The sequence below is a fragment of the Cetorhinus maximus genome, chromosome 20 (genome assembly GCF_964194155.1).
Source record: "Cetorhinus maximus chromosome 20, sCetMax3.hap1.1, whole genome shotgun sequence".
Taxonomy (NCBI): Eukaryota; Metazoa; Chordata; class Chondrichthyes; order Lamniformes; family Cetorhinidae; genus Cetorhinus; species Cetorhinus maximus.
Window position 1 is genome coordinate 13,657,601 of NC_135898.1, and position 15,051 is coordinate 13,672,651.

Below are 15,051 nucleotides of genomic sequence, written 5' to 3' on the forward strand. Positions count from 1 at the left end.
ATGGTGGAGGATGATCCTGTGAGTATGGAGCCTGGTGAGGATAAGGGGAACCGTATCGTGATTCTAGCAGTGAAAGAGCCAAATTGCGGGGAATGGATCAGACATGGTTGAGGGCCCTGACAACCACAGTGGCGGGAAATCCCTCATTTGAGGAAAAGGGAAGAGATATGCTCTGCAGAAACTCACCAATGCTCCTTCGACAGCATCTTCTAAACCCACGACAAGCGCAGCAGACACATGAGAACACCAACACCTGGAAGTTCCCCTCCAAGCTACACACCACCCTGACTTGGAAATATATCACCATTCCTTCACTGTCACTGGGTCAAAATCCTGGAACTCCCTCTCTAACCGCACTGTGTGTGTACCTACACCACAGGGACTGCAGCAGTTCAAGAAGGCAGCTCACCACCACCTTCTCGAGGGCATTTATGAGTGGGCAGTAAATGCTGGCCTCATCAGTGATGCCCAAATCCCTTGAATGAATTATTAAAAATCAGAAACACTACTGTGGAGGGTTGCACCATCAGAACAGATGCGATGGAGACAGTGAAACTGGGAGAATGGAATGGAGCCTTTACAGGAAACAGGGTGTAAGGAAGTATAATCGAGCTTGCTGTGGGAGTCAGTGGGCAAATAGCAAATATTTAATTGTTAGCCTATTCTCAGAAATTGAGACAGAGAAGTCAAGGAAGGGAAGGGAAGATTCATTCTCCAATTTTAATAAGGCTCCTTGATGCCATACTCAGTGAAATGCTGCCTTGATGTCAAAAGCTGTCACTCTCATCTCAGCTCTGGAATTCAGTTCTTTTGGCCAAGTTTGATCCATGCTGTAATGAGGTCCAGCGCCGAATGATCATGGTGGAAACTAAACTGAGTATCGGAGCAGCTTATTGGTGAGTAAGTTCCGATTGATAGCACCTCTCATTTTTCTAAACTCTGCGGGCTATAGGCCCATCCTACTCAATCTCTCCTCAAAGGACAACCCTCTTATCCCAGGAATTAACCTCATTTCTTATGTCCATGAACACACACACATACATTCTGACCTCACACATTTGCTTGCACAGTTGCAATCAATCCAACCCTATGCTATAACATCTGTATAAAGCAGCAGGATCTCATGGTGCACTGTAAATCCAGAATGCTCTAATTAATCAAATATACACTAGTGACATCTCATGGGAAAGTTTGAATTAAATCTATTTAAGCAAGGCAAAGCAGATGAATGGAAAGTGGATGACAGATCAGGTTTAGCAAAGATGTTGGAGGGATACATTCTCTCTCAATTCTGGGTAATTCATTTCATTCTGGTAAAAACGTCATTTAATATTGATGCAGCAAACTGTGAACAATGAGATGTAGAAATTCCAAAGTTAGTAAACAGTGATTTGAGCTCCCTAATAGTATCTTAGAATGAAGCCATGGGGAGTGATATTAGACAAAGCTCTCGGAAAGAAGATTCAGTAAACAGAGTGTCAGAATAAATGGGTCTTTTTCAGAGTGGCAGACGATGACTAGCTTGCCACTCCCACTGCTTGGGCCCCAGCTACTCACAATATATAGTAATGATTTGGATGAGGGAACCAAACGTTTTTTAATAATTTGCCACTCTCTCCTCTGTAACATATTAACTTAAGAGATGCAAGGTGACCGTGGCCACATTGCTAATTGCACTTAATAACTTCCTAGCAAATGTGACTTTGTGTAAATGCTCTTACAGGCTAATGATCTACAGATAAATCTTTGCAATAGACAGTGGGCAGGATTTTGCAAGCCCTGAAGTGGTTAATTGAACAGGTAAACTGAACCTGCATCTTAAGAAAAGAATGCTGAGGTGCTTTATCTTATCATCTATGTTATATGCCTCCAAGATATGGACAATAAACAAAGATACTATTGATAAGCTGAATGCATTTGGAATGTGGCCATATAGGACATGTATAGAAAGATCTTGATTAAGTCCCACATAAGAGGTTAGTTTGCAAAATTAAAGCACATGTGATTGGGGGTAATATATTGGCATGGATTGAGAATTGGTTAGCAGACAGGAAAATAAGAGTAGGAATAAATGGGTCTTTTTCAGGTGATTATTGGGGAACTGCAGGGATCAGTGCTTGGGCCCCAGCTATTCACATTATATATCAATGATTTGGATGAGGGAACCAAATGTAATATTTCCAAGTTTGCTGATGACACAAAACTTGGTGGGAATGTGAGCAATGAGGAGGGTGTTAAGAGGCTTCAAGGCAATTTAGACAGGTTGAGTGAGTGGTTAAATACATGGCAGATGCAGTATAATGTTGCTAAGTGTGAAGCTATCCACTTCAGTAGGGAAAACAGAATGGCAGAGTATTATTTAAATCGTGATGGATTGGGAAATGTGAATGTACAATGAGACCTGGGAGACCTTGTACACCAGTCACTGAAATAAGCATGCAGGTGCAGCAAGCAGTTAAGAAGACAAATGGTATGTCGGCCTTCATTGCGAGAGGACTTGAATACAGGAGCAAGGATGTCTTACTGTAGCTGTACAGGGCCTTGGTGAGACCGCACCTGGAGTATTGTGTGCAGTTTTGGTCTCCTTACTTGAGAAAGGATGTACTTGCCATAGAGGGAGTGAAGCAAAGGTTCACCAGACTGATTCCAGGGATGGCAGGATTGTCGTATGAGGAGGTATTGGGTCACCTAGGCCTATATTCACTGGAGTTTAGAAGAATGAGAAGGGATTTCATTGAAATGTATAAAATTCTGACAGGGCTGGACAGACTGGATGATGTTTTTCCTGGCTGGGGGATCTAGAACAAGGGGTCAAAGTCTCAGGATACGGGGTAGGCCATTTATGACTGAGGTGAGGAGAAATTTCTTCACTCAGAAGGTGGTGAACCTGTGGAATTCTCTGCCACAGAAGGCTGTGGAGGCCAAGTCACTGAATATATTTAAGAAGGGAAAAGATAGATTTCTAGACACAAAAGGGGTCAAAGAGTATGGGGGGAGTGCAGAAGCATGGGGTTAAGATAGAGGATCAGCTATGATCATATTGAATGGCAAAGCAGGTTTGAAGGGCTAAATGGCCCACTGCTTCTATTTCCTTTATTTCTATGTTCTGCATATCCTGCACAGATAGAAAGACGCATGAGGAAGTACTGGAAAGGCTGGGATAAAGAGGAAATTAGTGCATAACATCAAAGAGGGAAAGATACAATATTTTGATTACATTGATAAGGCAGACAGAGACAATTACTGGAAGGAAAGATTGATGGAAAATGTAGGAGAGGGAAGCAGTTGACCTATGTGGAATATGTAAGGGCAGCACAAGGACAGACATAGGTGGAGATCCATGGCAATCAACTTTCTGGGAAGAAGGTGCGACCAACAAATGAACAGACAAAGTGGTGGACTGCGAGGCTCTGAAAAGAACAGAGAGCCATGTCAGGATGACTCCCTGATGCAGTCCCACTACCTGAGAGGTTTCCCATTGGTGGGACTGGATATGGATCAGCTGCCTGCCAACCAGAGCTGCTCAGCCAATTGAAATAATTGAAGGTCCTGTTAAGGAAAAGTTCCTATACTGCTGCCATTTTGTTGGCTGTGTCACCATGGGGAGGCCGCCAGCTTCATGGAGGTGGCTGCCCTGTGGCCATCCTGGGCTGGGGTGTACAGGGGTGGTCAGGGGTGGGAAAGTTGGTGCCATTGGAGCTGGAGGTTCCATGGCCCAAGGAGGGATCCATAGGCAGGTAACGTGCCCCCATTGTCTCATTGGGCCATCCAGAGAATTATGACCCTCCAATTTTAAATTTTTCACTAACGTCTTTGAGGCTGCCTCATAATGGAGGAGTCCTTTCGATCTCTGAGCTGCTTTAGCATTGCCCACCTCTCCAGGTGGGGGCTGCCAAGGCTTCAGAGCTGCCTATATTTGGGCCGCCAGCATCTGCTTCCCGCCTACTGTCCTTACTTGGTTGGTGATTTGCAGATTGCTGAACAGGCCCTTCAGGCAAGTCAGGACTCAGGACCCCTATTCAGTCGGGATCCTGAAGCCTGCGGTGAAATCCGTCTCTCCTGCATTTTCAGAAGAAAGTATTTTTGTTCCCATGTTCCTGTTTGTTTCCTTTTGATCATGCTCTCTATTGCACCATATGAACGCCAGCTTTGTTTAGCTGTGTATGTCTGACTACACTAATGGTCGCACAGTCACTTCAGAAAGGTATTTGCTAACATTCCGATAAAATTAGAGTATTCGCGCTGATTCTCATTCTCAAATCCCAATTGTGTGCTAACCTTGGCACTATTCACTACATTCACTCATCTGAGCATTTCAGGTAGTTGGATTTCAAGGGTTGAGAAGTGTCAAAGGCCTGTTGACTCAATCTTCACACCATACCCCAGTATAGTAATTGAATTGTGAGGTGGTAGTCTGTTCATTATTCAAGTATGTCCAAGCTGTAAGTGACTTCATCTTATGCGAGTCCTCTTGTGACTGAAGTGTCCGTTGTGTGATCGGCTTGTCGGTCCAAAAAACTGGCAGTTCATGTTGTCACTGTTGCTGCTTGGGAGAACTTCTGCAGCTGCGCCACCTCTGGCCTTCCCTGGATATGTTGGATGTTGTGAGTTTGATATCAATGGTCTTTGGAGCATTTTGAACCAAATTTCAGTGCTTGCCTCCTCATGGGCCAGTCAACTGCACTGTTTTCCCAAGAGATATACTCTGCCAGGCTCTTTTTATTCGGGTGTCCTTGTAGTGTTTGTACTGACCACCTTGTTGTAATTTGCCCTGAGACAGTTCTGTTTGTAGACGATCTGTTTGGGTAGTTTGCAGTCATTCATGCAGGAGACATGGCATGCCCATCTCAGTTGAATTTTCTAGCGGGTGTTCTCCATGCTGTTTTGTCCAGCATGTTGAAGGACCTTGTTGTTTGTAATTTTGTTCTACCATTGAATTTTCATGATGGAGTTGAATTGTACACTGTCCAGTGAAACTGCAATGATAACACGATGCGACAATCAAAGATACATGACTGAAGGGAACCTGGTGAGGCCATGTCACCTCCATACTATTATTAAATATTGTAATATCAATATGTGTCACGTGTATTGCAAGTCTATAAGGCAGCATTTAAACAATACACACTAAATATCCCACAGGTTTGAATTACAGTTTAAGATATCACATTTGCAGTCTGTACCAATATTGTTCAATATTGAATCTAAAACAGCTATCAAATTTGTTAGGTTCAATATCAAGGTAGAATAATGCATAGAAGCCTGTGAGCAAGAATCCAGAGATAGTATCCTTTTAGATAAGATATAATAATCTGGTGTGTAACCTCTGTGGTCTCTAAGGGTCCACAATCAAAATAAAAGGAAAATTGTTGATCTTCATTATGTTATCCTGAATACAGCAGGTTATAACTAATATTAAGCTTTGTCTGTTTATATATCTTCTCTACTTAACAATAGTACCTATAATTCAAAAATATTTCACTGGCTGTGAACATAAGAACATAGGAAATAGGAGCAGGAGTAGCCCATATGGCCCCTCGAGCCTGCTGTGCCGTTCAATAAGATCATGGCTGATCTTCAACCTCAGCTCCACTTTTTCCCACCTCATCCCCATGTCCCTTGCTCCCTTGGAGCCCAAAATCTGTTTATCACAGTTTCGAAAATATTCAGTGACTGAGCATCCACAGCTTTCTGGGATAGAAACTTTCAAAAATTCACAGCCCTCTGAATAAAGAAATTTCTCTCCACCTTAGTCCTAAATAGCCAACCCCTCATCCTGACATTATTCCCCCAGTTCTCGACTCTCTAACCAGAGGATACAACCTCTCAGCACCTGTAAAGTCCCATCAGAATCCTATCTTTCAATGCAATTGCTTTTCATTCTTTTAAACTGCTGGAAATATAAGCCCATTCTACTCAGTCCTTCTAGGACAACTCTCTCACCTCAGGAATCAATCTATCAAACCTTTGTTGCACCCCTTCTAAGGCAAGTATATCCATCCTTAGGTGTGGAAACCAAAACTCTGTACAGTACTCCAAATGTGGTCTCACAAAGCCCTATATAATTGTAGCAAAACTTCCTTTCTTGTACTCCAACCCCTTGCAATAAAGGCCAACCTACTATTTGCCTTCCTAAATGTTTCCTCAGCTCATCCAAAGTGAGGCAATTTATGCACACTATGGGAATGAAGGAGCAGATCAAAGGTCCGGGACTCTCAGAGACAACAGGTTTGGAAAGAGAATAAATGTTTTAAAATGGGTGTAAATATTGTATCCATAAATGTGCGTAGCATTAAATCTACTACGCGATGTGTTGCGACCTTGGACTACCTTGCTGACCTGTTGTTTCTGCAGGAGTGTGCGATACCGCACCTCAGCTCCTACAGGCAGTGGTCACGATGGTGGTCCCACGGGCCATCGATCTGGTCAGGCGGAAACGACTCGCATTCCTCCAGCCTGGGTATTCTGCTGCGGGGAGGCAACTTCACTGTCTCCGAGGTGGTGGGCGGGCGCCTCCTCGTAGCAGATGTAATGTACAAGAATACTCCACTCCGGTTAATTAACGTGTACGCCCCAGCACAAAAGGCCGAGCGGTTAGTGGTTTTTCAGCAGCTCCCACTGCTGCTGGTGACCTCCAGGCCGGTCATTTTGGGCGGCCACTTCAACTGCATCATCGATGCGGCTGGACGATCCGGCAGGGCCGATAGCACGTTGGACGCTACATCCAGATCCCTGATGGAAACAGTAAAGTATGCAAGCTGCACGACGTCTTCAGCAACCCTGCAGACGGAGCGCAGCGTAGATACACCTGGTCGCGGCCAGATGGGTCCATCCGTTCCAGGATAGACTTCCTGTTTGTGTCCCGTGCATTCGCAGTCAGATCCACTGACGTCAGGCCAGTGTTCTTCTCTGACCACTGCCTCCTACTGGCTGACTGCCACTTAGAGAAAGACCAGAGGGTGGGCAGGGGGCATGGAAGCTAAACGTGCAACTGCTGACCCCAGAGAACATTGAGGAGCTCAAGAGGGATTACAAAGGTTGGAGAACCGTGAAACCCCTCTTTGAGTCCCTGACACATTGGTGGGAAGCGATCAAGGGAAACATCAAGAGGTTTTTCATCCTCAAAGGCACCCAGAAAGCTAGAAAGGAACAGAGGGAAATGTCCCGACTCCAGAAAATGCAGAATCTGCTCCGGCTGCAGTCGATGGGTGTCAATGTCAAAGAGGAACTCCAAGAGGTGAAGAGCCAGCAAGCCTCGCTCTTTGCCTCGGAGGCCTCCAAGATCATCTTCCGTTCCAGAGTCCGCTCCGTGGAGCAGGATGAGACATGCTCACATTTCTTCTTCCAAAAGGTACACAGAGAGAGCTCTGTGATCAGCAGCCTGAAGGGAGAAGACGGCTCAGTAAAGTCATCACAGTCCGACATTGTGCCGTTTATCCATTTATGCCGGATTGTATGTCGTGAAGCCCACAGACAGCATGGCCTCCCAGTCCTTCCTGTCCTCTATCACGGAGGTCTTAGATGACAGTACACGGGAGAGCCTGGACAAACCGCTAACTCCTGACGAACTGACTAAGGCCCTTGAGTCCTTGGAGAAGAGTAAAACTCCCGGAAGCGACGGCTTGCCGGTGGACTTGTATTCGGCTCTGTGGGACTGGATCGGCCCAGACCTGCTAGAAGTATATGAGAGTATGTTCCTGGCCGGCAGTATGTCAGAATCCATGAGGAAAGGCATCATCACCCTCATCTACAAGCACAAGGGGGAAAGGGAGGAAATTAGAAATTGGTGACCCATTTCACTGTTGAATGTGGACTATAAGATTCTGTCCAAGGTCATCGCCAATCGGGTCAAATCCGCTCTGGAACTGGTGATCCACCCTGACCAGACCTACACTGTGCCGGGCAGGAAGATCTCTGACAGCCTAGCGCTGCTCAGGGATACGATTGCCTATGTGCAGGACAGGGGCGTGGACACCTACCTCATTAGCTTAGATCAAGAGAAGGCCTTTGACAGAATATCGCACACCTACATGGTGGATGTGCTCTTCAAAATGGGGTTTGGGGAGGGAATTCGCAATTGGATCTACACTAACTGCTCTACACTAACATCAGTAGCGCAGTCTCAATCAATGGGTGGGAATCAGATAGCTTCCCTATTAAATCTGGAGTCAGGCAGGGCTGTCCTCTCTTGCCTGTTCTTTTCCTGTGTTGCATAGAACTCTTTGCTGAGTCCTTCAGGAAGGATCCGGGCATAAGAGGAGTGACGATCCCAGGCAGTGGAGGCACTCAGATCAAAGCCTCCCTGTACATGGACGATGTCGCCATCTTCTGCTCGGATCCGCTGTCGGTGCACAGACTGATCCACATCTGCGACCAGTTCGAACTGGCCTCGGGATCCAAGGTAAATCGTGGGAAGAGCGAGGCCATGTTCTTCAGGAACTGGGCTGACCGATCCTTTGTCCCCTTCACCGTCAGGGCTGACGGCCTGAAGGTGCTGGGGATATGATTCGGAGGGACCGGGGCATGCGTTAGAAACTGGAAGGAGCGAGTGTCTATGGTGAAAAGGAAACTGGGCATGTGGGAGCAACGCTCCCTCTCCATTGTGGGTAAGAACCTGGTCATCAGGAGTGAGGCACGCTCGCTGTTGCTGTACATGGCGCAGGTCTGGCCCATTCCATATTCCTGTGCGAGGGCGATCACCCGAGCCATCTTTCACTTTATCTGGAGGTTGAAAATGGATCGTGTCCGCAGGGACACGATGTACAAGCCTCTAGATAAAAGGGGAAAAAACGTGCCCAACATCGCCCTCATACTGATGGCCACCTTTGTGTGCGGCTGCATCAAGCGGTGCATAGATCCGCAGTACGCAAACACCAAGTGTCACTATGTGCTGAGGTTCTACCTGTGTTGCGAAGGATGGGTCTGGCCACGCTGCTGCAGAACGCTCCAAGTAGTTGGACCGTGCCGTACCACCTGTCCCTTGTGGAAAAATTTATGCAGAGAAACAGCTTTGACCACAAGTCCATCAGGCAGTGGTCGGCACGTAACATCTTAGAGGCCCTGCGGGCAAAGGAGAGGGTGGATCCTGTGGGATGGTTCCCCGAGCAGACTGTCAAAGTCATTTGGCAGAATGCCTCATCGCCAGAACTTTCCAACAAGCACCAAGATGTAGCTTGGCTGGTGGTGAGAAATTGTGCCTTTGCAAAGAAGGTCTGGAGAGATATGCAGTGGTTTCTGTCGAGGTTCGTCCCGAGCAGTTCTGTGACATAGGACTCTGTGCTCTACGGGCTGTTCCCAGGGACACACGCCGAGACAAACATCAACTGCAGCTGGAGGATCATCAGCTCGGTGAAAGACGCTCTTTGGTCTGCCCAAAACTTGTTGGTCTTCCAGTGCAAAGAGTTGTCCCCGACCGAGTGTTGCAGACTGGCACATTCTAAAGTCCAGGACTACGTGCAGAGGGACGCACTAAAGCTTGGGACAGCCGCCGCAAAGGCGCTATGGGGAAGGGTCGCTGTCTAAGACCTTTCTGCCACAGTGCACCGAGGGACTGGGAACTGTTTAGAGCCCCTCGGGCTGTACAGCTCAAAATGAATGTCTGCAAATGATTGTAATATTCATTGATTGTATTGATGCACCTCGTGATACATGTTGTAAAAGTTGAACCTGATTGTACTTTTGTGATGGTGATTTTGAAATGGTTTGGAGTGTTCTTCCAGATATTTTATGAATAAAGTATTTTTTTCCAAAAAAAAATTGCCTTCCTAAATGCTTGTTTAACTTTGTGTTTTGTGCACAAGGACTCAAGTCCCTCTGAAAACCAACATTTCAGAGTTTCTTACCATTTCGCAATATTCTGTTTTCTATTCTCCATATTAAAACAAATAGCCTCACATTTGCCCACGTTGATCCATCTGCCAGCATCTTGCGCACTCACTCACACTATTTATATCTCTTTGCAGACTCATTGCTTCTCCTCACAACTTACTTTCCCACCTAGCTTTGTATCATCAGCAAACACTCAGTCCCTTCATCTAAGTCTGTAGCTGAGGCTGCAGCACTGATGCTCTTGGCACTTTATTAGTAACAGCCTGTCAATCTGACAATAAATCGTTTATTCCATGTTTTTTGTCCTTTAACCGATCCTCAATCCATGTTAAAACATTAGCTGCAACCCTGTGAGCTCTTATCTTGTGCTACAACATTTTGTGTGCCTCTCTTGAATGCCTTTGAAAATTCAAAAATACCACATCCACTGGTTTCACCTTTACCTGCCCTATTAGTTACCTCAAAATAATTTAATAGGTTGGCCAAACTGAATTTCCCTTTCATAAGTGAAGGACATTGGGACATTAAAGGCACCATATAATTCTTTCTATCACGTAGAAACCACCTTTTTGCTGCAAATAGAAGACAAAAGTGTTGGGATAAATCTCAAATCATAACACTGATCTACTGGTACAATAACTTGCTATTGATATATTAAGATATTAGTGATATGTTATTGTATTGCTGGTATAGTAATCTGCTACTGTTATCTCACCATAGTGGTCCAGTTAATATGGTATTGATATGAGCTGTACTGATTTAGTAATATGGAATTGCTGTTTTTCACATTATAAATTTATCACCATAGTATCAAGCTAATTATATGGACATAAGGAAAGACTGTGCTGCTAGATTCAAATTGTTGCTATCATCTGGTATCATTAATCAGCAGGAATCTTTCAATAACCACCTATGCTGTACTGAGATTCTGACAAAATTCTGATTTGCTGTCCCATTTATTAATAAATTACTGATTAACTTTGCCACTTCACAGCATAACCAGATGTGTGTCAAGAAGCTCATGTATAAATGTAGTTTCTTGGTAGATTTCCAAGAATTGTGTGACTCTGTTATTAATTAACAGCGGCCCATCTACAACCATCCATTGTGAAGAGTTCATTCTATGTTATTCATGAAGTGGATAGAGACAGAGATAGGGAGCTCATCACAGAAATTCATAGGGCAAAGAATGATATGGAGATGTTACAACAGAGTGAAATTGAGTTTTCAATAGATAAGGTAATGCGACAATGCTCTGTATAACACAAGGTGTAATAAAAGAAGTTGCCATATTTGAAGTAATTTTCCAAGATGATTAACAAAAGCTGCCTGCTAATTTAAGAAAAACGGAAACATCATCGTCCATCTCATTGTGTCAACCTATGCTGCTAACACTGGCAAGTTGGTACCACGTCATGGCAAAGGCCACCAAAAGACACTCATTGAATAATGCATGTATTCTCCTGTGTAGAGGTTATCTTTGCCTCACATTGATACATTAGAGTAGCCACTGGCGACCTCTCACCCAGTTAATGTCCTTACTGTGAGGATGCACATGTGCCAGGAGAGGGGAGATCAGAATTCAGCAGACTGGATCAAGAATCCACATCCAATTGCTCTGTTGCATGCTCTAATACACAACCACTCTGTGACATGTTTTCCTTAAGAGGTCAAATAATGTGCTGTGTAATGCTGTAATAAACAGTCTTTGGCTACTGATTTCTAAAAGAAAGAAAGACTTGCATTTATATAGCGCTTTTCTCAAAACACTTTACAGCCAATGAAGTACTTCTTGAAGTGCAATCACTGTTGTAATATAGGAAACACAGCAGCTAATTTGCAGTCAGCAAACTCCCACAAACAGCAATGTGATAACGACCAGATAATATTGGCCAGGATACCGGGGATAACTTACCTGCTCTTCTTCAAAATAGTGCTTTGCGAACTTTTACATCCACCAAACAGCCAAATGGGGCCTTGGGTTTAACATCACATCCGAAAGACGGCAACTCAAATAATACAATGCTCCGTCAGTACTGCACTGGAGTGTCCAGCATTGATTTTTGTGCTCAAGTCCTGGAGTGGGATTTGAACCCAGAACCTTGTGGTTCAGAAGCTGCCAACTGAGCCACAGCTGACACACCTCAGCTCTCCTCCAACAGTTAAATTATGAGGGGATATTACACAAAGTGCAGTTGTATTCTGTGGAATTTAGACAGTTAAGGGATGACTTGATCAAAGTTTTCAAGATATTAAGGGGAACAGATAGGGTAGATAGAGAAAAACTAGTTCTGCTGATTGGGGAATCTAGGACTAAGGGTCATAGTCTAAAAATTAGAACCAGACCTTCAGGAGTGAAATTAGGAAACAATAATGCACACAAAGGGTGATAGAAGTTTGGAACTCTCTTCTACAAACAATAATTGATGTTAGGTAAATTGTTAGCTTTAAATCTGAGATTGATAGATTTTCATTAACCAAAGGTAGCAAGTGATTTGGGGCAAAGGTGGGTTTATGTAAGGTTGCAGATCAGTTATGATCTCATTGAATGGTGGAACAAGCTTGAGGAGCTAAATAGCCTACTCTTGTTCCTTTGTCAAAATGTTCTAGGTTCCTATATTATTTTGTTCTTGAATAAGCCTACCAGTTTAGTAAGATTACTATGTACCCTTCTAAAAGGGTAGAGGATATTGAGGTAGTATGATCAAGAGTTGTCATCGTACCTCTATGTCTTGAGAACTGACACTTCTACCTGCTTCTGACCTAATAAGGCTTTAGTGTATTGGAGAAGGGAGTTCTAGGCTATCATAGGGGACAGAGATAACAGTTCATTAAATCCTAATTTCCAATTTGATTTTATATTAAATATGGAATGTTACCGTAGCTGTACTGTTACTGTTTTAAATTCAGTCTTAATTGATGCTGAGGGTACTTTGTACTCTTATCCAGGGACTGGATGAAGAATAATGACCTCAGAAGCATTTATGGTCTGGCTGGGCTGCCAGAGAACTTCATCTCAGCACAGAGTCCAAACACGATCAAGTGCAATACCACATCTCGAGCACATCAAGAATCTACCATTCCTGGCATATTTCAACTACATACTACACCTAAGATATACATAGGTTATACCATACACAGCAAACGTCCTGTTCTTATCTTATACATACCATATCTAGTACATGTGATGCTCAGCATGTTTCTAGTACAACCATGGTACATACTATATTCAGCACCTATCTACTACATACCTTACCTCGCAATTAGAACCATAGTACCATGGAATTGTTACGGCACAGAAAGAGGCCATTCAGCCCATCATTCTGCACTGTCTGGAAAAGGAAAAATAAAAAACCAGCTGCCCATTCTAATCCCACCTTCCAGCACCCCAGTCCGTATCCTTGCATGTTCTAGCACCTTAGGTACAGATCCAGGTATCTTTTCAATGAGTTTAGGGTTTCTGGCTCCACCACCAAACCAGACAGTGAATTCCAAACACCCACCGCCCTCTGGGTGAAGAACTGTTTCCTCATGTCACCTCTTATCCTTCTACCAATCAACTTAAAACTATGCTTCCTTGTATTTGACCTCTGCTAGGGGAAACAGGGCATCCCTGTCTATTCTATCTAGGCCCTTCATAATCTTGTACACCTCAATCAGATTACCCCTCAGTTCCAAGGAAAACAATCCCAGTTTATCCAATCTTTCCTCATAGTTACAGTTTTCAAGCCCTGGCAACATTCTTGTAAATCTCCTCTGCACTTTCTCCAGAGCAATTATGTCCTTAATGTCATGTGGCAACCAGAACTATACACAAAGTTCCAGCTGTGGTCTAACCAGCATTTTATACCGTTCCATCATTACATCCCTGCTTTTGTATTTTGTCTTGTCCAATAAGAGAAAGCATTCCATATATTTATTTAGTTGATTAGCCTGCACCAATCTTGTGTATACCATGTAAGCATGCAATGGTTTGCCACGTGAAGTATTTGAGGCAGGAATCATTGCATCTTATAAGGGAGAGTAGATAAACATTTGAAGCAAAGAAATATATGAAGCGATGAAGAAAGAACCACGATAGTGCGATTAGTTTTGGATAGCACTGACAAAGAGCCTCAATAGATTTTTGGCTGTAAATTTCTATGGTTTTACAAGCCCTCGAGATCTCTGTGATCCTCCAATTCTGTCTCCTTGCAGATCTCCGATTATAACAATTCTGCCATTGGTGGATAGGCCTTCAGCTGCCTATGCCCTAAGCTCTAGAATTCCCTCCCTAAACTTATCTACTTTCCCTCCTTTAAAATGGTCCTTAAAATCTATCTGTTTGACCAAGCTTTTGGTCATCTGTCTTGATAACCCTCTGTGGCTTGGTGTCAGATGTTTTTATTGATATCCCTCTTGTTTAGCATCTTGGGACATTTTTATGCATCAAAGACGCTATATAAATGCAAGTTGTTGTTCCATATCCATGTACCATGTTTGTCTCACATATGAAGCACATGCGTTTTCATATATATATATGCTTTACCGATCTTCCATATGTTGTTGCGGTCCTTTGCTCCCTAATAGGTACAGCAGATTTTGTCAGAATTTCACCTTGAGAAAGAGGAGCTGCTGGAAGTGACACGGAGAATACAGCAGGAAATGGAGAAGGGCCTGCGGCTGGAGACCCACAAAACAGCCAGTGTCAAGATGCTGCCCACTTACGTACGTTCAACACCAGACGGCTCAGGTAGAAAAACTAATCTGCTGAGTAACGTTGTCCCAACGCATTCCAATAACTGATGACAGGACTATTATAATGAGACAAATTACTCCAGTAAATGCAGAAGAAAGTCTCCCATAAACAACTTGACTCTGGTTCTGATTCTTGTTTCGGAACAATCAACCCTATCTTAGTCCAATTCACCATTTTAACCAACATGTGACAACTGCCCAGCAGTTTGCCAATTCAGTGGTCCCATGATATTAGAGGAATGTGCAAGACAGCATTCTAAACCAACTGCCAAAGTTATAAGTATTGCACACGTAACACTCTTTCCTCTCCCTATTCCCCTTCTCTGCCAAATATGTGCATTCTTGAATGTGCTGACATGAAATGTCCTCAAGAAAACAAAAAGAGAAGCTTGCATTTATACAGCATCTTTTATGTTCTCAGGATGTCTTGAAGTGATTCACAGCCAATGAAGTAATTTAAAAAAGTGTAATCACTGTTGTAATGTA

The 15,051-nt window shown here is 43.8% G+C and overlaps 1 protein-coding gene across 1 annotated transcript in view; it reads left to right on the forward strand.

Moving 5' to 3' along the window:
• The window catches only part of gck (glucokinase (hexokinase 4)), a 33,410-nt gene continuing 18,359 nt past the window's right edge, over positions 1-15,051 (forward strand). Inside the window, exons 1-3 of the mRNA XM_078565320.1 lie at positions 1-34; positions 10,913-11,067; positions 14,398-14,560. Coding sequence (XP_078421446.1) covers positions 1-34; positions 10,913-11,067; positions 14,398-14,560 — 352 coding nt within the window. The remainder of the gene's footprint in view (positions 35-10,912; positions 11,068-14,397; positions 14,561-15,051) is intronic.